A 22,863-nucleotide genomic window follows, 5' to 3' on the forward strand; every position below is an offset into this window, starting at 1 on the left:
TTTATAACCAGTTCAGGATTTTTGCTGAAGTAGGGCGCAGCTTTTGAATACTTTTGCCGAGTAACAGTCTTAGCTATAATAAAAAAAACAATGCAATTACCTTTGATACGTCTATTTCCGGGGCTTTATCGCCTTTTTGACCTTTTTCTCCAGTACTTCCTTTTGGTCCTGGAGGTCCTGTAGCACCCTTAAATAATATAGACAGCTGAATAAAAAGTTCAAAATGGTATATGTATATACTTGGATATTCATGATCAGCCTGCGGCAGTCCACTGCTGAACATAGGCCTCCCCCGAAGCTTGCGACTGAACCCAATCTTCGGTTCTACGCATCCAGTCATTGCCAAATGCCTTGCGCAGGTCGTCGCTCCGTCTAGCAGGAGGGCGTCCTACACTACGATTGCCGGTTCGCGGTCTTCACTCCAGAACATGTCTACCCCAACGGTTATCGTTTCTGCGACATATGTGACCAGTCCACTGCCACTTCAGCTTACTAAGTCTGCGAGCTATATTGGATATAAGGAATTTTATTTAGATGAAATCGGTAAAGTTTGTAAATATACAAACTAGTGTCAAATAAATTAATATCTTATATCACCAACCTTTAGTAAAGCTATTTCTGAAGCTGGTACTTTTCCAACTGGTCCTGGTGCACCTCTTGCGCCTTTGTATCCTCTAGGGCCCATAGGACCTTGTTTTCCTCGGGGACCTGTAGGTCCTCGAGGCCCCGTGCTTCCAGTTCTACCATCTTTACCGGGTTCCCCTGCTAGACCAGTATTCCCTTGATCACCTTTGCTGCCCTTGAGTTTTAGAATATCTATTAATATTGGTCGAGGAATAAGTGATTTTCAATGATTTTCTTATATCTTTCCATGGCAATTATAATAGCCCTAGTGGCCCTTGCCACTTTTTCGATAACTGATTTTTCTTAAAATTCCCATTACGAATATGAAATATGAATACATTTGAGGCTGTAATTAAAAAAATGCTAGACATTAGATCTCACCTTATCACCCTTGTCGCCGTGTTCCCCTTTGAACCCTCTGAATTTCTCAATGATTGCCGCTTCTAAAAACGAGAACTTATTAACCTTATTGCATTAAATTTATTTAGTGGTAAAGCGTATTCGATTTCTCACGGGCTAACACCATCCTACTTCTACGGCTAAGGCAGTCAAGGCCTTGGGCCCACGTGTTAAGGTTGATTATTAATTTTCATGCTTGTCAATTCCATTAACCAGCAGTTGATCTAGTGCATTAAAACATAAACCGTCTGTCGCTTTACCTAAACCAATTAAGTAGCATATTTTTGTTTATAATTTTATTTTTATAATTCTATCGATACACTAAAAGCCTGGGAATCGCCGTGCTGCATGCTATTTGCAAATATCGACAGTCACTATATTTTAAACTGTTGTGAAAATTTAAAAGTGTGAACATTGGATAACTTTTTTAAGGTAATCTAAGGATTACATTTAGGAAGGTAACCGCTGTATATCAATATATTATATTAATATATCACATACTTATTGTTTATTTATGTATTAAAATATTTTTTTTGTATCTTAGTGGTGGCGAATATTGTATAGTTCATTCTTTTGTAGCAATTGTTGCAGTGAATTAATAAATTATTTGATAGTTTTTAGTGTTCATATAGCTCGTCATGTTTAGATTAACAGAATCCATTTGTTAATTTATTAATCATGTTTTGGTAATCTCAGAATGTATTAAACACAGAAAATTACTTATTTCTCCTAAATCCCTTTGATATAAAATAATATTTCGAAGAATGAAACATAAGGGAATCAAACAACATTTTTGCACTGAAGTATTCACAAAATCTCTTCTAACAAGATAAAGCAAATAATGTCTTGACCAGTCCCGAAGGACAATGCTCTCAAGCCGGGGATCAAGATCAAAGCCCATACAGCCAATAGTAACGAAAAAATGTTGAGGCGCAATCTACTTAGCTTATTGTCTCTACGTGACTAAAATGCCATATTTCACATTGAATTTTATTATACGTACTTTAAGAACTGAAATCAAAAATGTTTTACAAACAATGTGATTTTATAACGTGTCTCGAATGAATATAAAGATTAAATTATGTTTAAAGTTTTTGCATTCAGCTCTCATGCATGGTGTTTATGTGCATCTCTAAAAATAATTATGATGCTCATTAATCTAACGCTCTTTTATGTTAAAAATGTCCCTAGGGAAATAATTTTATCATCATAAATTAGTCATTAAATATTAGTGCCCGAAATAAAGTACAGCTTTACCAATTGTGTAGTTGAAATTGGTGACTGCAAATATGGGACATTGGTTATTCCAGGAGCCATATAGATAAGAGAATTGAAGCTACAATAATTGTAAAGAACCACTCTAATGTAAATGGAATAAAATATTTTTTGATAACTCAGCCAAAATAACTGTTCATAGGTATTTTGTCAAGAGGCAATGGCATGCAAAAAGTCAACCTTTGCGCTTTCTCGGGGCATTGACAAAGTGCGTTACTTCATTTTTAATTAATTGAAGAAAATAGCGCTGTAAGAAACGACAATTCTGCTGATACTACATTCATTACTTTCAAACCATTCCGAGTAAATTACTAAGCAATGAACGAAACCAGAAAAAACTATTGAAGGAAAAGCAACAAGGATGCTTCTATTCCAATTTTGGCCCACGTTTCGACATAACAATAAATATGCTATAATATAATAATAATAATAAGCCCATTTTATTTCCAAAAAAAGAAAAAAACCTTATCGAATAAAAATTACAAATATAAAACTTATGTTATTGGAACCCCACTTCGGGTATAGGCCTCCTCCAGCTTACTACACTCTTCCCAATTCTTGGCTTTGTTTCTCCATTCTTTTTCTGTTGTTGCTATTATTTCGTCGATCCATCTGCTCTTTGATTGGCCTTTTCTTCTTTTGTTCAGGTCGGCCTCAAAACGCTTTAATATATCATAATATAATTCGAAATCGCAAGATATAAGACCTTTAAATACTTACTTGTCAATTCGTCCATTTCTTCGTCCAAAATTGAAGCCAAGCTTGCTGGAAGTCCCGCCAGCCCTGGTGCTCCTTTATCACCTTTATCACCTACGATAGAAGATAAAACGTTCAAAATACGTGAAATAAAAGTTCATAAAACAACACATGCGTGAATTTTAACTTGCATTTTCTATAAGCTATAGTTGTAGACACGTAAAAAAATTATGGTACGCAGCGGCTTAGCTCTGCCCCTGGCATTGCTGACGTTTATGAGCGACGGTAACCGCTTACCATCAGGTGGACCGTATGCTCGTCTGCCTACAAAGGCATACAAAAAATACAATTCAACATGCGAGTACAAATTGTCTTATGACAAATGTGATACAACACCATTCAATGAAGATTTGTTGAACAAATGGGCTACAAGAGAATCAGCAAAAACGACTGGGTTAATAAAATCAACTTACCTGTTCTCCCGTCTACTCCGTGGTTTCCATGCATACCAGGTCTACCATCTACTCCTGCGTCACCTTTATCACCCTTTTTTCCTTTCTCACCCATTTGACCCATGATACCCTAAAGGAAGTTCCGAGATTGTTATGATTTTCTTTTAAATATGGCCCTTCAATTTTTAATGGATTGAGAGACGATTAATAAGCCTGTATTAAAAAAATGCATTAGAAAACCAATTGCAAAATGAAATTGAACGGGTTTTTAATAATTTCACAAAGCATTATTATAAATTTAAAAGCAATGTTAACCGATAATGCCGTCAATGATAAACTGTTTTTTACTGTTAATCTGATATTAAATGAAAAGCATATATTAATTGCGTTTCCGTGTGTATTCTATTTTTTATTTATTTATCACAGCATAAGGTGTAGCTGGCCTACCAGTGTGGGACTGAATACAATGTATCAATATTGTATTTACAAGCAAGATGCAAGCATAGTTTCAACAATCTGTGGCATTAGTTCTTACATACGAATTGATGAGAGAGCCAAAAAAAATACACGTGGATGTTGGTATTACTATTTTTGCCTAAGTAATACATTATTAAAATAAAATGTTACTAATACAAAAGTAGTTTGTTTTTGAGGTATTAATATTATACACGAATAAATTTATTATAAACTAGCGACCCGCCCTCGCTTCGCTTCGGAAACATTAAATTTTATTATTGATAGCTGAGTCCCGCGATGTTACCCACGGTTATTATCGTACCGCGGGTGACGTCGTGGGGCGAAGCCAGTTTAAAAAAAGTAGCCTAAGTTACTCCTTATATTATCAGCTATCTATCAATGAAAGTCTCGTCAAAATCGGTCCAGGCGTTCCAGAGGTTAGCCGGAACAAACAGACAGATATACAGATAGACAGTACCGTATATATTATATATTCATATGCATTTAGTAAAAAGCGGTTATTTCAATATTACAAACAGACACTCCAATTTTATTTATATGTACGTATAAGAATAATTATGTTTACTTACATAGTCAATAATAAGATATATAGACATGATGGTCAAGTATTTTTAAACAATAGTATTCACACTACATTTCCTACTAATTTACTCGCGTACTAATTTACTAGGTCGAAGAGCTGATGAGAAAGTAACCGCAGTAATCCAATAATTAAATTCAAATCCATATCTTTGGAGGTTACAGTAAAAAAATTAACTGAAGATGTTGATGATTTCAGATTGGCAACGGTAGCTTGTTTTTGCTAAAGAGTGATTATGCATCCTCAAATAGTCATAGTACCATAAATGTTTTGGGACATTAGCTACATGTGACGGAGCCATATATATAATTGTAGGTTATAGATTAGTTATATCAGAGAGCGTTTTATGGTTTGAATCTTCAAAAACTGAAGGCTATTATTTATTGTTAATCTTTAATAATACGAATGTTTTTGGTTTGCTGTGAAAAAACCCTTATTGTTTACTGCTATTAATAAAACGTGACTAACTTCTTCTCCTTTTGCACCTTGTTGTCCAATTTCTCCTTTGTCACCTTTTGATCCGGTTTCACCTTTTGGCCCGGGATACCCTGGTAAGCCAGGTGAGCCTTGCTCACCTTTAGGCCCAGGTATCCGAATCTGTCGAGCCTTCTTTTCTTCCTCTGTTTCCTGTTACATGTCGTAATGTTCAATGTGTGTGTGATAGCATTTTTAAAATGTCAATTACCTTTTTTATATGTATTTTTTTGGCGTTCGACTATATGAATACAGAACAAGTGTTTTTTGTCGTATGATGAAAATGTACATGCCGATATTTACAATGAAACAAAATTGTGTTCCACAATGTGCTACCTTGTAAAGACTGCGTTATCAAGATATTTTGCTAAATTTATGTATTATTTATGATAGTTTATATCTCGTGTGTATTTATTTATATGAATGTGTGAATGTTGAGTTGGTAAATAATTTAATTATGCGAGAGAAGTTTAACTTCTCATGTGTGTACTTAAGTAACTACAAACGGGTATTTCATATACATTACTGACTTAAATAGGCGACTAGAGTGTTAGTAAAACTTACGATTGGTACGAAATACTTTTTGACTGAGAATTTAATATAAAATAATCCTAGCTTACCATGAAACCAGGACCGGGTGGGCCAGGTGGGCCTCTTAGTCCAGGTTCTCCATCACGACCGGGTGCTCCGTCTTTTCCTGGTGGTCCTGGCTCCCCAGGCTTTCCGTTTCGTCCAGGTACACCATCGTGACCTGGCTCCCCTACTCTACCGTCTAGGCCAGGTTTCCCCGCAGGACCTTCAGGGCCTTTCTCCCCCTAAGCGAGGATTTTTTCAAAGAACTTAAGAAGATACAAAAACTCAAACTAAGAACAAATTCCTCTTTCTTTCTATTTCATTTAGTTATTATATTGTAGGTTTCTCAGTAGTTTTTTTATGTTTTCGTTTAGCAATTAACTTTGTGTTGAAACTTTTCAGCAATAAGTTTACCTTCGAAATTTAGATAATTTAGTGAAAAATCATGAAACAAAATCTTTTTTTTCAGAATTATCATGTAATGTATTTAATATGCCTCAATTGGTAACAAATATGAAGACGATGACAGTATATTGTATAGAAATGAATATAATGTATAGAAATGAGCTTACATGAAGACCAGGAAGTCCAGGCTCGCCCCTGGGACCAGCTTCACCGGGAGGTCCTCTCATTTCAGGCATTGTTTCCAAAAGAGTCGATACCAAATTAGGCGAGCACTCACACTCCTGAAAATGTACAAATAGTTGCCAAGCTATGCGTTAATTGCTTGTTTTTTTTTCTATCGATGCTGATAGCCTTGAGAGGCTATTGTATTCAGTTTTGTATTTATATCTTTTAGAACTATCTATTCATAAAAATAAAAAAAAATTAATTTATATATATACTTATGGATAAGATATGTAGCTATTTATTTTTGGCTAGTTTAAGTTAATGAGAAATCAGCGAAGGGTTGATTTCTTCGATTCGATAAAGATCGAACTTTATTAACTATGTAGGTACTTAACATAACTAACTACTAAAAAAACCCAATAACATACGAAAAGACGGCCGAAATCAGTGGTTTTAAATAATTTCCGGACCCCATAGGCATGTAGAGGGTAAATGCGGCCACCCACTTCGGGACATGATTTCTAAAGCCTCAGTTTTTACACTACAACGGCTGCCCACTCTTTAAACCGAAACGTAATACCCCTTCACAGCAGAAATAGACAGGGTTGTTGTACCTACTCGTGCGGATTCACAAGACACCTTACCACCAGTTATTACTCAAATTACAATTTTGCGTGTTTGATTTTTATTACACGATGTTATTCCTTCACCGTCGAATCGTGAACAAATATTCACGATTGACTTTCACATAGTTGAAGTATGTACTTCATTAGAATAATTGGTACCTGGCCACGAGATTCGAACACTGTTGCGCTCACTGAGTTTCTCGCCGGATTTTCTCAGTGGGTCGCGATACCGATCCGGTAGTAGATACAGGAAGCACTGCTCTTGTTAGGGCTAGAGTTAGCAATTCAGGTTGAGTCCGTGAGCTTTCCTACCGATCCGCATTAAGTTGGAATAGCTCCTTAACCTTCCAATGATAAAGTAGAAAAAAAAAAACAAAAAGAAACTGTTGTATCGCTTGACGACCACACCAGGCGTGATATCCTTTGGGCCACGACGACTTATAAATTATATTATCTGTTCTATCAGTAATATAGTGTCTACGAACCCCTTTCGGTCCTCGCTTTCCTACGGGGCCAGGGGGTCCTAGCGGCCCAACAGGTCCTTGTGATCCTTCTGGACCGATGACGGAATTTCCAGGCTCTCCCTGAAATAAAGTACATTCAATCAAACTGTCACTAATGGAGGATACAAATATATTAATTCCAGTAACAATATTAAGGGCATAAAAAAGAATTCGTATTTGTACATATATTTTGAAAACATTATTAAAAATAGGATCTCTCAACTCGAACAACCGATTGAGTGATGGGAAAAATCAAGAACCTTTACCTTTTTATTACCTTAGTCACGTTTTTTTCGTGTGAATTTGTTTAGAATTCTAAAAATAATTGTGCAATACATCAACCATGAAACCATGAATAATTGAAGTGAAATTATTATTAGACTAGCGACCCGCCCTCGCTTCGCTTCGGAAACATTAAAACACACATGAAATAAAAAAAAAATAAAAAAAAAAATTAAAAAAAGTAGCCTATGTTCATCAGGGACAATGTCGGCTTCTAATGGAAAAAGAATTTTTCAAATCGGTCCAGTAGTTTTTTTTTTTTTTTATTGCTTAGATTAGTGGACGAGCTCACAGCCCACCTGGTGTTAAGTGGTTACTGGAGCCCATGGACATCTACAACGTAAATACGCCACCCACCTTGAGATATAAGTTCTAAAGATCTCAGTATAGTAACAACGGCTGCCCCACCCTTCAAACCGAAACGCATTACTGCTTCACGGCAGAAATAGGCAGGGCGGTGGTACCTACCCGCGCGGACTCACAAGAGGTCCTACAACCAGTTTCGGAGCCTATTCGAAACAAACAAACAAACAAACAAATCTTTCCTCTTTATAATATTAGTATAGATTTGAACTCACTTTGAGACATTGGTGTCCTTTTTGTCCTTTTTCACCCTTCTCACCTTTGTCACCTTTCTCACCTTTCTCCGCTGTAAGATCAAGAAAGATACGCCATAATAATTTCGACTTACAAATTAATAGGATATAAACTGCTTACATTTTTGAGAGAATAAAAACGAACCGAGAGAATAGAAACCTTAAATTTGAATTGAACAACAAGATTTTGATGCATGGTTTTACCATTATAATCCGGAATCGATAAAATAGTCTATAACTTCTAGGAGACCGTCACCTCCAATTCCGAAGATATTTAACGCGGTTCCATCGGTCATAAGATGATGGGTTGTTTTATAATTATGGAGCCATTATAAGGGGCATTTTGTACTAAGGACAAATAACAAAGCTGCATGAGGGAATACGCAAGCAACGACGTGGAAAACACGTTTAAGCTGTTTTGTTTTACAAAGATAGCGCCCAAGCGCACAAGTCCAGAGTTACAATGGCTGCCATTCAAGAAACTGTCTTTGAATTGATGGAACATTCTTCATATTTATCGGAAAAGGCATCTTTTTTTTTTTTATGGCTTTGTAGTGTGGACGATCTCACAGCCCACCTGGTGTTAAGTGGTTACTGGAGCCCATGGACATCTACAACGTAAATGCGCCACCCACCTTGAGATATAAGTTCTAAGATCTCAATATAGTTACAACGGCTGCCCCACCCTTCAAACCGAAACGCATTACTGCTTCACTGCCGAAATAGGCAGGGCGGTGGTACCTATCCGCGCGGACTCACAAGAGGTCCTACCACCAGTAAATCTAGTGATTTCTACCTATTTCAGCGGTTAAAGGAACATCTTAGGGGCCTAAATTTGAAAATGATGGCGCAGTAGTCGCCGCGGTTCACGACACGACACTTTTTTGGGATCAGGAAGATTTCCTTTAAAAGGGAATTTTAGCTTTACAAAAGAGATATATAAAGTATACAGATTTGGAAGGTTGGCGAAAAATAAAATAAGATAACATTTAATACGTAACATAAATTTACTGATGGTAAGACCTCTTGTGAGTCCGCACGGGTAGGTACCACCACCCTGCCTATTTTAGCCGTGAAGCAGTAATGCGTTTCGGTTTGAAGGGCGGGGCAGCCGTTGTAACTATACTGAGAATCAAGGTGTGTGGCGCATTTACGTTGTAGATGTCTATGGGCTCCAGTAACCACTTAACACCAGGTGGGCTGTGAGCTCGTCCACACATCTAAGCAACAACAAAAAAAATATATACACAAAGTATATATATTTGGAAGGTTGGCGAAAAATATAATAAGATAACATTTAATAAAAGATAGTAGCATCATACTCATTATCACTTTCTATTGAACACTCTTAATATGTACCAAAAATAATATTTCGAAATGCTTGAAATTTTCTTAGCAAACAGAGCTTAGATTGTAGACGATTATCTGTGATAACTTACGGTTTTTAATATATTGAGGTTCTTCTACATTGTCCGTTGACTCTTCGTTTTCTTCATTAAACTACAAAAATATTTTTTTTAATAAAATAAATCTGTTAAGATAAAATCGAAACTGTTGGAAATCTGTATGTTCGGGTTATAATCGTTAGACTAGTTATCTTTGTTAAGAATATCTATGTTGAAAAGTTATACTACATGACTCTCCTTTTGCTTGCTAAGTAACTTAGAATCAGCTGAAGTCACATATTTGCATGGCAGCGGAAATTACGTGAAAGTTGTTATTAAATTTATAAAAAAACATTTTATAGAATTTTATGTCTTTGAACGTTTTATTTATACAGATTTCAAACAGATTTAGTTACTCGTGTTATTCGAGTTAATGATGTTCGAGTTAAAATTAATTGACATTTGCTCAGTTGTCATACTTCTTTGGAAGGGTCGAAGACAAACTTCTAGAATAGCACTGAATAATTTGAAAAACTTACAAATATTAATAATAGTTTGTAAAGAAAGAAGTAGACAATTGTCAAATTCAATACGACTTGTAGATTATAATATTGAAAATATACAAATAGATTCTATTTCTAAATCTATTTATATATTATTCATATTATAATGTGATGTTGAATATTTTTAGGTATGCTTTCAGATTATGGACCCGTGTTAACAAAGTAAAAAGCTTGGTATGTCGTAAGTAAAGCGCAGTTTTGGAAAGGTCAATTGAAAGCTGTTTAATATTTACATTGCATAAGTACCGGCAAAACATCTCGGAACCCCACACTGATGTTTGAAAGTCGGTATTTACAACCAGATGGGCTATGGTATGTATGACTGTTTTGTGGCAAAAATAGACAAGATGTTGGGACCTATCCGTGCGGGATTACAATATGTGCTACCGTCAGTAAATGCTGGTTTGTAATCGGAGTATTTTGGTTATTGTTTGTGGGATTACAATATGCTCTACCGTCAGTAAATGCTAGTTTGGAATCGGAGTATATTGTAGCATCTTCTCATCTAAAATCAGCACTTCAGGAACGACTTACTAAACAGCGCTCCATGGTGGCACACGAAATATTAATAAACGGCCCATTCTTTTTCATTAATTTTGCCGATATACAACGCAGCGAGACTGGTATTCTTTCGTCAGTAAAATAAAAAGAATATTCCATGCGTCAATCAAAAATTTATTCGAAATTTTTGTTAAATATTTCCCATCCGTTGAACGTAAATAATTTTAAATTGTCTTTTTTGCATATTTGGAAGGTGAAATTGTTCCTTCCTATTACAGTGTCAATACAGTTCACGATATTTCATAATCCACTAAAAATTGCCTTTTAAAAAACATAAGTGAGTATCACAATTTTACAAGCTTAGCACATGTATCTCTTTCAATTATCACTAAACAATTCACTGTGTGAATACTGTTTAAGTAATATGTTGCATGACAAAAATAGTCTTTGTACACAATGGACTTGGGATGTTAAAGCAAACTTTATTTAATCTTTAAATACCTTAGCTGCCATTTTATACGAGAATAACTCATTCAGTTCCAAGGAAAACAATAACTTCCATTATAATATTAGAAAGTTACATTATTTTACTTTAATTATTGTTGTTTAGATAATTCGGGATTTAACTTTGTTTTTGTTTTATCTAAATGTCTAAAACTGATTTCATTTATAAAATCAATTAGTTGACGAACAAGACGATACACTGGTATTTTATGGAATAGAAGATAAAACACAGTATCCAAATAGTAAATTATTAAACGTTGTTTCCAAAAACTATTTTTGAGAGAGTCAGAATTGTGTATTTGATACGAGTTAATATTATTGAGATTATGACGAATTTACTTCTGGGGTTGAGAAACAAAAGCGTTATAAATCACATGATAATTATGACCAAAGACCATTTTTTTAATACTTTTTGTTGTAGATTAAAAATAAAATTGTAATTTGCATGACCAAATGTTAGAACAATGACACAGAGAGGTGTTGCTGAAGCATAATGTGCTTTTAATAATGCAATCATACTAACTATACTCGGTAATTTGAAATCCTGTAAAATATTAAAAGAATTAGAAAGAAAAAAAAATGTGAATTTTAGAGTTGTAGTTTGTCAATTATGGAATCCCAAACATATTATGGATTCTGGTCATTAACACAAAAATTTGTTCCGTAATCAGGGTCTAACTAAGCAGATAGCAGTCCCAAAGCTAGTAGACAATTTAAAATTTTTGGTAGGTACATTAAAATTCGTTTTCAATACAAAGTTTTTAAATTTGATTGTATTGATTTTATTCATGCCTATTCATACGCGTTTGGTAAAAACCGCTATGAAAACAAACTAATTGTATCAACCTGTTGGTTTGGTGAATATTTTGACAGTGTTTTTCACGGTTTTTCGAATCACTCGTTGCTATCAAAAACTTCAAAGCCTTGGAATCGATTGTTGATCTTCTCTTAGCTAGAATGACCTAAAGCGATGTTTGACTGAATCTAACTATAATTTTCATTAACGCAGAATCAAATTTACTAGCCATTTCTTCATTCCCCGTTGCATAAGCAGTGGACATTTCTAGTATTCCTTCTGTACTATCTATTGTCGCCACGTAGATAGATTTATCCAAATGCCACCTTAAAAAAGTCGATCTCTAATAAATTTAATGGCTTTTATTCATGGCTCATTTAATTCGTGTTTGACTTGACGCAAAGAAATAATGGGTCTAGGATCGATTCCTTCAATACTAAGATGAGCTCAAGCGTCGTGAATGTGTTTTAATATAGGTATTTGTGTATCTTGTGTAATTACTCTAAACACTTCATTACGGATCTTCCTGATCCGTTAACGGTGCTTTTAAATACTTCAAGCACTGATCACCGTCCTCGCCGAAGCCGTCGCTTTCAACGACGGGCTCGACGAATAAATTAACCCATAGACACGGCCCACTGAGTTTTTCGCCAGATCTTCTCAGTGGGTCGGTTTTCCGATCCGGTGGTAGATTCTGCGAAGCACTGCTCATGCTAGGGGCAGTGTTAGCAACACTCCCGGTTTGAACCCCGTGAGAAAAGCTGAAATAGCCTCTCAAGGCTATCAGCATAGTCAGAAAAAAATGTGTAACAAACACAATCATGCTGTACCTTTGTTTTGTAAAAGACTTACAATTTACGATTATTTTCATCTTCACAGCTAATTAGGTTTCCTTTTTGCTATTTCACAAGGACTTATACGATCATCTTTAACATGAACTATAAAATAAGTTATCTTACCTCGTTGCAAATATTTTTTATGGTTTCTTCGTTTGAGTCCGGATATATTTTTATTTCCTTTATGGATCCCTGAAAAAAATTTATGAAATTAAGTGCGAATTCAAAAATATAAAAAAAATTTACTTAGTGGCGATTCATTTGCTTATCTGTACAGGGACAATAATTATAGAACTCAGGGTCTATCCATAAAACTGTGACATAGGTATTCCCGGCCACCATGAGGTCATAGTTGATCGAAGTTGTAGTGGCTTCTCATGTACTCTTTGCATTTATTAAAAGAGAATTCTGACTGAAACCCTTCATTGCTTCTCGATTATATTATTATTTAGGAATATATTACTTTGTATACAAAGTCATTATTATACGAAGTTTATTGCACATTGTAGTATTAACTAAGGATGTAATTGTCTAGAAAAAAACAATTTTTACAGTTAAAATGTGAGACCAAATTCACTAAAATTTACTTAAATAAAAAATTGGCAACAAATCACGCACGGTCATCCGCCCCAAATTTGGGCTAATTTGGGATAATCTTAATTTGGCCTAATTGGCAACATAACACAGGCAGACATACATACTTATATACGTTTAAATACATACATAGAGACATATATAATAAACACCGAGACAAAGAGCACACAAACCTGTTCATCACACGAATGTTTGTCCGATGTGGGAACCGAACCCGCGACCCTCAGCGTAGCAGTCAAGAGCGCTAACGACTAAACCATCGAGCCAGTCGAGTTATAATAGTTTCGGAGTTTCGAATAAAAAAGCACTGTTTGAAAGGCCAAGAAACCTGTTATAACTATGAACTACATTTATTGCTGTCGCGGCGCCTGACGCGTTTAGCACAGCAAGCTAGCCAAAACATTTACTACTACCGGCACCGCGCGCTGACAGCATTCAACAACAGTCTGTAGATACCTCCCAATAATCATTATTGACACAAGACCTTCCTTTTTTCGTGAAAGGTCACATTCCAAGATTCATCGACGAACAATCACAACCAAACCATTGTATAATTAAAGGAAGTAGCAAGAATGCAATTGGTTTTATTAAAGAAACAATAAGGCCACAGTGTCTCGCGTAGACAATTGCTTTGCGTTAAATCTTTTCAAAGAAAACATCGCAGGAGTTACAAGTGATAGTGAAGTTACAAACAACAAGGGTTCGTTGGGATGGATAAAATTTTATTTCAATGGTTGCGTTAACAACTGAACTTTCGCGGAGAACATGATTCAGTTAGACTGTAGTGACGTAGCGCCGTAAAGCTAAAGAAAGTATTAAAACTTAATGCTCGGTTTACAGTCGGAATCTTTGGAGCAACTATTTTTTTTTAATTTATTGTAACCCTGAAGACACAATAAAACTTCTTTCAATCACAAATTATGTTCACCCAAGAAAACATTTTGATTCAATATCAAAAATCTACCCGCAAAAATATTAATTTGCGTAATTACTGCTGGTAGGACCTCTTTTGTGAGTCCTCTCTTGTGAGTCCGCGCGGGTAGGTACCACCACCCTGCCTATTTCTGCGTGTGCTATTTCGAAGTGATTCGGTCGCCACGCTCAAAGACCGCGATAAAAGCTATGCCATAGCTTAATAAAAATTGTAAATTCGTGATGCAGTCCTAGATGTGTGTGATGACATTTGTATCGTGATGTCTATGGATTATGATACACATTAACACCAGACACATCTAGAACAATAAAATAAAAAGCAACTTTTTCGCCGCAACGTGTGGATAAGACGTTAAATCTTACTACGTCTGCTCGGCTCGGTGAGAAGATTAAAAATATGACGTCTAAAGTAGGAACTCTTTGTGAAGGAAGAGACGAAGCGTATTTTAATTTTTACGAAGCTGAAATCCGTGTTGGCTTCTTGTTGGATTTTAAAGGTTTTGTTTGCGCCCTTTGAAAGATCTCGATCTTTGTATGAATTTAATTTATTAATTTATTAATAGGGTATTGAAAGTGCAAATTGTTGAGACGCTCGTTTTCGCTTCCAACGCTTCCATTCTCAACGAGTTAAAAGTTGACCAGAGGCTATCCACCAAATGCCTATATAAAGTGCTCCAATATTTTGGTCATATAGCAAGAAAACCCTCTGACAACCTGGAGAGACTCATAGTGACGGGTAAAGTGGATGGAAGACGATCCAGAGGTCGGAGCGGAAAAAGATGGAGTGACCAAGTGTCCGAGTATCTGGACATGAGACTGAGCCACGCACTTCACTGTGCCACTGATCGACATACGTGGATACAAAATACAAAAAAAATGTCACAGACGGGCGCATCACGATGCTCAGCAATGAGCGATCGACTGAAGGAGGAGGAGGATTGAAAGCCTAACGAGATAATACAATTGTAGGTAGGATTTCTTTTTATTTTTTATTGCTTAAGTGCTTGACGAGATCACGGCCCACCTGATGTTAAGTGGTTACCGGAGCCCATAGACATCTACAACGTAAATGCGCCACCCAGCTTGAGATATGAGTTCTAAGGTCTCAATTTTTAAAGTACAACGGCTGCCCAACCCTTCAAACCGAAACGCATTACTGCTTCACGGCAGAAACAGGCGATGGTGGTACCTACCCATGCGGACCCACAAGACGTCCTACCACCAGTATTTAGGTGTCATATTTAATGATAATAGTACTTGAAATTGCATTGCCCATCTAGTTTCAATCTAATTGTAAATCTAAAAAAATCTAATTCTATCAATAAATCAATGCCAGGGAATGGGAAACGAGTTGTATATTTTAAACACCCAATTGTCCAGAAAGATTATTTAGTGTCGTTACCTCTAATTGCTTACTATAAAGTCAATGATTATCTAGAAGATTGCACAAAGTGGGAATGAGTTGCTCGCTCCGGGCATTTCAATATTGTAGTAATTGTTACGTTATAATACTCATTGTAAAAAATTCATATTTAAAAAAAAATCTAATGTTAAAAAACTAATAAAAAATAATTTCTTAATAAAAAAAAGACATGCCCGCTGAGTTTCTTGCCAATTATTCTCAGGACGGAGGCTAGTTCTTGTGAATTGGCGGTAGTTCTTTTGACGTTCAACAAGTATGTACTTTCATTTATGTTGAATAAAAATATTTTGATTTGATTTGATTTGATTTGAATTGTTAGATCATCTTGTGTTGTGTCATGTAAGTGGCTTCTATTTAGACAAGGGTAATTACTGTGTTTTTGTTTACAGCAAGTTGTGTGCTTACGTCATGAATAAATATGCTTTACTTAGAATTTAAGGAGAGTAGTTAGGATAGGAAAGAGGCAACGAAATTTCTGCCACACCAGGGTGATGTAGAAGCATTGGGAATTTAGTTTAAATTGTATCACATAGCTCGATAACCGGTTACATACTTATAGGGTAAAGGTTTTGTAGAGAAAAAGGAATGTTCTATGGTACTTTACTATTTAAAGAAAAATACATTAAATTTTTTAACGCACAGCCCTTGATAAAAGAGCTCCTGATGTAACTATCGACAACTGGAGGTCTCTTTAGTTAACGTCCGAGCGGATACAAACACAACTTACCAAGTTTCACCGCAGTTCGATTTCTAGCGAATTCGTGCGCACCTTCCCTGTTCAGGACGGATCAGTGCACGCGGAGTCATGAAAGATTGTGGACATGTCAAAATTACGCTGTAAGCTAAACTTAGATGTGCATCTTTTTTTAATTTTGACAGGCAGATTAGTTCACCGTCCTCCTGATAGTTTCGTTAACGGACCGAATGTATATAATAATGTTGAGAGAAAAAGTTCTGATTTCCTTTGTACTGTAATATTGCTGTTTCGGTTAAATTTTGAGTTTTGAATTTATACTATTGGAATCAATCTTTTACTGTAGAATTCGTTCGTCGACACGAGATCTGTGCTTATTTTAGAATAATTAGATTTTTTTGTATACGATACCACATCCATATTGTCATTATCGAATCCTTGTTGTGGACGGAAGTAGATCGCAACAGCTGTGAAGCTATGACACGGCGGATATTACGTAACCGGAGTCCACAATTCTACTGATTTGTCTTTTGCTACATTTTCATGTTTAACGTTTTCAAAAGGGAACGGAAAATTTAGACAAAGTTTGTGAAATATTAGATAATTCTTTACCAAAAAAAGTGGAACAAAATTATAAAATTACATAAGTATATAAGATAAACATTTTTTAAGTCACTTAATTCCTTTAATCTGTGTAGTGAGGCTTGGCGAGATCTATTTCCAAGCAGTGGAGGTCTTTAGGCTGAAAGACAGAAGAGAGACCTTTTAAGTTTTAATATTTTTATTCCATATTTGAATAGATGAAATTGTACTAAAATTTCAATCTTGTCAATACACTTCCGAACAAAAAAAAAGTGTGGTGTCGTGGGACACCGGATAGGAACGAAGTTCCGTATTATAAAAATATAAATTTAAAGTTCTACTCGAGGTATAAAGTAAATAAAACTGGAGGTTTCGTAACAAACTACGGTCATTCGGTAACGTGCCAACTTATTGTGGTACACTTCTCGGTTGTTTGCATAGGAGTTAGTGTATTCGCAAGCGAACGTTCTGAGATCGTGGTCAATGAATGATAAAAAATATCTTTTTTTTTGTACGTTAGTACAAAGTTAAGTCGTACACTGTGTGCATTATTAATAAAATCTTACGTTACGGACGTTTTTTCCCGGTTAGGGTACCCCTCCGCATCGTCCGTCGTAAGGAATTAAAATTCTGACAGTTGTTTAACGAAAGACCGATTTACGGAAAATCGACATCTGACATTTACTAAAAGCCTTTTTTTATCAACAACAATGAGACATGACGTCGTACTCTTAATGGCATTGGAATACGCACGTGATTGCTTTGGCAGAAATAGCGTGGTATGTACCAACCGATGTGGGTTCCAAAAATACACTGTTACTCTTAATTACACAAACAAGGTGCTTAAATTTTATTTTATATACTTTAGACGATAATATTTTGTTGTGTTTTCTCGGAAGCAACTACAATAATTGCGTTGCTAGCGCAAACATTTCGGTAGAGAACGCAGCGTGGTGGAGTTCCACTGGTTGTAGTTTTATGTTATTCGAAAAAAATATACGAAACAAAAAAAAACCGAAGCTCTATTTAATTCGTTTGAAAAGCAAAAACCTTCTGAAATAAGTTGAATTAAATTTTATACGCGCTTTCATGTTAGGTCGGGGGGAAAATTTCGCTACCCTACATTCAAGTTTACTTCGAGCTTACAAGTTTGAACAACACTACGAGCAACTGTAAGGTTTGTTGTAAAATAATTAAATTTGTTACCTAATGATAAGGCAATTTTCGGATTGCCAAATAGGAACACTGTTGGTGGGGGCACGTCGCCACTAAGGCCTTTTTTATTAAAAAGGCGGTAGTCTGAAAAAACGGGACAGAAAGCAGTGTATTCAGTAGTGAGCAGATATCTAAAGATTGTATAAGTGGAGTTACAAATAAAACAATACAGAATTAAGTGAACTACTGCAATCTGTGTATTATTTCCTGACTTTTGGAAGCGGATTCCTACACAATGTTTAGTAGCACTGGTATTCTGAATATGAATTAGTTCGAATAACTGTCTATTTGTCTTATAACGTACAGACTTTAACATGAGATCTATTGTTTCGATATTGCCCTAGTTTAGCACTCTATGGGTGAATACCCTGCCATTTCGTTATTACCCTGCATTTATTTATATAGCCATTTTGGTAGACGAGGTATCTAGTAGTCACCGTCATAGACGTCAGTAATGGCAGGAGGATAGTCAAGCCACTGCCTAATTGCTGATATCTAAATCTGACTACTGACCATTATAATAATAATAATAATAATAATAAAGCCCTTTAATTCCGAACTACAACCATGAAATTAAACATTTTTGTGTATTTTTACATTTTATTTCTTATAACATATCTCGCAGTTCGACGTGCCTCGTGGCATAGGCCTCCTCCAGCTCTCTCCATTGGGCTCGGTCCTCTGCAACTCTGGTCCAGTATGGTCCATGGTGGACTACTGACCATTAGACAGGTCAAAAGAATAAGTATTTTATGTTTGAATAAATAAATTCATATTGTTGTTGATTTCGTTAAGGTAACACGAGACAGGTCAGTTACAGTTTTAACTAAACCCAAAACTATTCAACACAAATTTAGTTTTCGCCCAACAAAATTTCGCATGAAACCACATTCAACCCATCCGTCTTATCTAAGAGTTCGACAGGGTCTTCGTTTCGTGGCTTTCGGCTTCACAAAGCCTATAAAAGTTGTGTTAAATTTATGTTTCTTTTGTATTTTAACTGTGACTTCAATGTTCTGTAGAGAGAGATACCAAGGTTTTTGAAGTTATACTTCTTTAGGCGCGTTATGAAAAATTGATGAGAGTGAAATTTCACGATGCGCGCGCACCGTGACACAAAATGAACAGAATGAAGCTGCCCACTAAATCGCTCATCACAATACGACCGACGTAACTTGGCGAGTCTGAATATAGCCGCAGGTGAACTTTCCGAACCGTACCGAGAATTACCGAATTTATACGATGTAAAGAAAAGGGATGTCCAATATGCGTGTTTGAGGATGTTGTTTAATCGATTTTTTTTCAAATTGATTAAAATTTAAATTAAAAAAAAAATTAACAAAAATTAAGTATAACTTCTTACTCGCGTACATAAGTACGCGCACCCTTTTTTTGTACACTAAAATAAACAAAAATGCGAAATTTTAAATACATTTTTTTAAAATTTGCAATAGTAATTTGCTAAGTTACGTTTCTAGCTAATAGCTGAAGTCGTCTTCTCTTAACTCCTGATTAATAGCCGATCAAACTATTGTCACTATTAAACCGGCTTAAAGACGGAAAAAGCAATCAACAATTGTGGAGTATTTTATGAAGGCGTCGTGGCCTGAAGGATAAGACGCCCGGTGCATTCGTATCTAGCGATGCGATTGTGACCGTGTTCGAATCACACAGGTAGGTACTGATTTTCCTAATGAAATGAAGTCGTCGTGGCCTAAAAGATAAATACGTCCGGTGCAATTCGTATGTAGCGATGCACCGGCATTCGAATTCTAGGCGGGTACCAACTTTTCTAATGAAATACGTGTGGTGAAGGAATGACATCGTGTAATAAAAATCAAACCCGCAAAATTATAATTTGCGTAATTACTGGTGGCAGGACCTCTTGTGAGTCCGCGCGGGTAGGTACTACCGCCCTGCCTATTTTTGCCGTGAAGCAGTAATGCGGTTTGAAGGGAATACTATTTGATCATACTAGATCATACTTGAGATCTTCGAACTTAAGATATCTTAAGGGCTATGCTTATGGGCTCCAGTAACCACTTAACACCAGGTGGGCTGTGAGCTCGTCCACCCATCAAATCAATAAAAAAAAAATACTATTGCAAATGTTCACGAAATACTTCCACGGTGAAGGAATAACATCAGGTAATAAAAATTGTAATTTGATTAAATTTCGGGAGGTAGTCTGGCGTTTTGTGGGCCACACAGGTAGATACCACCACCCTGCCCGTTTCTGCCCTGAAGCAGTAATGCGTTTCATTTAGCAGGGTAGGGCAGCTGTTGTACTGTAAAAACTAAGATTTAAACCTTGTTTCGAGATGGGTAGCGGCATTTACGTTATTGATATATTAATTATCTGGTGGTAGGACCTCTTGGGAGTCCGCACTGGTAGGTACCACCACCCCGCCTATTTCCACCGTGAGCAGTAATGCGTTCGAAGGGTAGGGTAGCCGTTGTAACTATACTGAGACCTTAGAACTTATATCTCGAGGTGGGTGGCTAATTAACGTTGTAGATGTCAATGGGCTTCAGTAACCACTTAACATCAGGTGGGCTGTGAGCTCGTCCATCCATCTAAGCAATAAATAAAAATAAAAAACTGGAAATTACTACAAGCTGTACCGCGAGCTCTTTTACCCATCTAAACAATAAAATTAAATATCTAATTTTCGGCTTGAAGGGACATCCTTGATAGAACACAGCTGACGTTTCGATCTAAGGGTGGGCAAAGGCATTAAATTTTGTGTTGTGTTGACAATGGGCTACCACTTACCGAATGGACGGTGAGTTCACTCATCAATATACTTAAAAAAATACCTACATACCTACATACACAGTAATCATAGTTTGAAATCTCGTTTAAATGATTGCCTAGCCGACTGAACCTAATAGGTGTATGGCTCTAATAAAGAATAAAAAAATAAAAAAATATTGCCTGTCACAGAATTGTAAAATCTTGTATTAATTACGCATTAAAAATGTAAGGAGTCTTTAGTGACGTAACCAAAGCTGCTTACTATCAAAATAATAGCTTAATAAGGGCTTTCTAAAAATTTCAAACTTTTTAGTTAAAAACGTAAAATTAAAAAAATTACTGGTCTCCGCTAGCCGAAGCTGAAAATTGTAATTCCTTCGCAAACTAATCATAATACTTTCGAAAACAATTAAAATGTTCCAATTAAACTTGAGGCCTCAAAGTTATCGTTCTTTGATATCGCAAATGAAAGTTTTAACCAAAAATTATGAGCCAGATTAGGTTTTTTTTTTAATTATGCCGTAAAATGAATAGTTGAATTTTCGATCTAGTAGGACAGCATTGCATTAGTAGGGTATTTTTAGGTTTAACGTCAGGTGAACCTATAAATCGGTTTTACAAGTAATTACAATGTACACTATTTAAATAAATATTGTTTTTTTTTTTTTCAGGACACACTCAAACAATACTTAAAAATAGGCATATGAATACCAGCGAAGTATAGTTAAATTCAAATGTTGTATCGGCCTATTTTCTGTACAGACGTCATTACATATATTAATTTAAAAGCAAAAATATCTAAACTGAGAGATGAAAAGCTAAAACGTTTGGAATTCTTTGAAACAATGAGGCAAGAACACGGCACTAACTCAGTGTGAAATATGAGGGACGTGCGAGATTATGATAAGGCTTTATCCCGGTAAATCATTGGATTTTCCGCTTGAGAACTGAAGCAAATTTAAGGAGGATCCCCGTTTGAACCGGTATCCGTGTGATCCGACGCGGTAGGGTTTGCAATATTCTTCTAGTTGCTTTTCGAAGTCTAATGCCACGCTATATGACTATTTCTCCTGGATATGTACTATTCTTTCCGCAAATACTTAATTTTTCTATATCTTCAAACCCATATTAATTATATTTAAAAAAAAAAACATGTGAAGTGAATTTAAAAAAAAAAAAAATTTATTAATTGAGATGTGGCGATTACTCGTGACGCGTATAACATCTGCCCACAGTAATTATACTTACTAACTGACGACCACAACCTCTCTGACATGAGTGATACGACAAAGAAAACAATCAATAATATATATTACATTTTAATTTAATTTAATTTCAAAAAAGCGTACGTTCTTAAGACCTTTGTCTTAAGAACCTTGTCTTACACACATTGCACAGCTCAAATTCATTGTCATAAATCGACTACTTTATTAAAAACGTAATGAGATCACGTAGCTTGTTACACGTGAGTTATTCTAATTGTCTCGCGTTTTCATCAAAACGTCTGTTACCAACGTTTGTTTTATTATGATTTATAGGTTATGATGATACATTTAAAATTTATTCATTTTATATTTGTTCGTATCTACACTTGTTCTATTTCGTCAATTGTCAATGTCACGGCCTGTGAAAAAACTTACGTCATTCTGTGAATTTAAATATCGATTCAGAATTTGTAGGTTATGTGATTATGTAATGTGTGATTCGGGACTTTTGGCGGGAACGCGAGGAGTGAAGTTGTGTGATTTGTTTTATTTTGTCTATTTAGTTTTTCTTCTGGTTTAAATGTGTAATAACGGTGGTTTATTAACTGTTTAGTATATGTATGAAAGTGCACAAATGTAGGAAAATCAAGCAAAGCCGTTGGACGTAACTTCCCGGGATGCTCCAAAAAGTCCACTGAAAAAAATTTCAGTAAATGATCACCATTTTACTGAGATTACATTTCATCT

At 35.8% G+C, this 22,863-nt stretch overlaps 1 protein-coding gene across 4 annotated transcripts in view; it reads right to left on the reverse strand.

Moving 5' to 3' along the window:
- Window positions 1-22,863, reverse strand: part of LOC101738279 (collagen alpha-1(XVIII) chain) — a 106,873-nt gene that overhangs the window by 11,251 nt on the left and 72,759 nt on the right. For 2 of the 4 annotated variants that reach the window (XM_012696097.4, XM_062671260.1), the window contains exons 4-16: window positions 12,836-12,904; window positions 11,604-11,624; window positions 9,567-9,627; window positions 8,110-8,180; window positions 7,232-7,330; window positions 6,123-6,236; window positions 5,598-5,792; window positions 4,972-5,130; window positions 3,468-3,576; window positions 3,019-3,108; window positions 1,006-1,067; window positions 602-799; window positions 101-187 (exon numbers count right to left, since the gene is read on the reverse strand). In XM_012696097.4, coding sequence (XP_012551551.3) covers window positions 101-187; window positions 602-799; window positions 1,006-1,067; window positions 3,019-3,108; window positions 3,468-3,576; window positions 4,972-5,130; window positions 5,598-5,792; window positions 6,123-6,236; window positions 7,232-7,330; window positions 8,110-8,180; window positions 9,567-9,627; window positions 11,604-11,624; window positions 12,836-12,904 — 1,335 coding nt within the window. The remainder of the gene's footprint in view (window positions 1-100; window positions 188-601; window positions 800-1,005; window positions 1,068-3,018; window positions 3,109-3,467; window positions 3,577-4,971; window positions 5,131-5,597; window positions 5,793-6,122; window positions 6,237-7,231; window positions 7,331-8,109; window positions 8,181-9,566; window positions 9,628-11,603; window positions 11,625-12,835; window positions 12,905-22,863) is intronic. The other 2 variants (XM_021352393.3, XM_062671261.1) reach the window with 1 other exon arrangement.

Source organism: Bombyx mori, chromosome 11 (assembly GCF_030269925.1).
Source record: "Bombyx mori chromosome 11, ASM3026992v2".
In the NCBI taxonomy this organism is placed as follows: domain Eukaryota; kingdom Metazoa; phylum Arthropoda; class Insecta; order Lepidoptera; family Bombycidae; genus Bombyx; species Bombyx mori.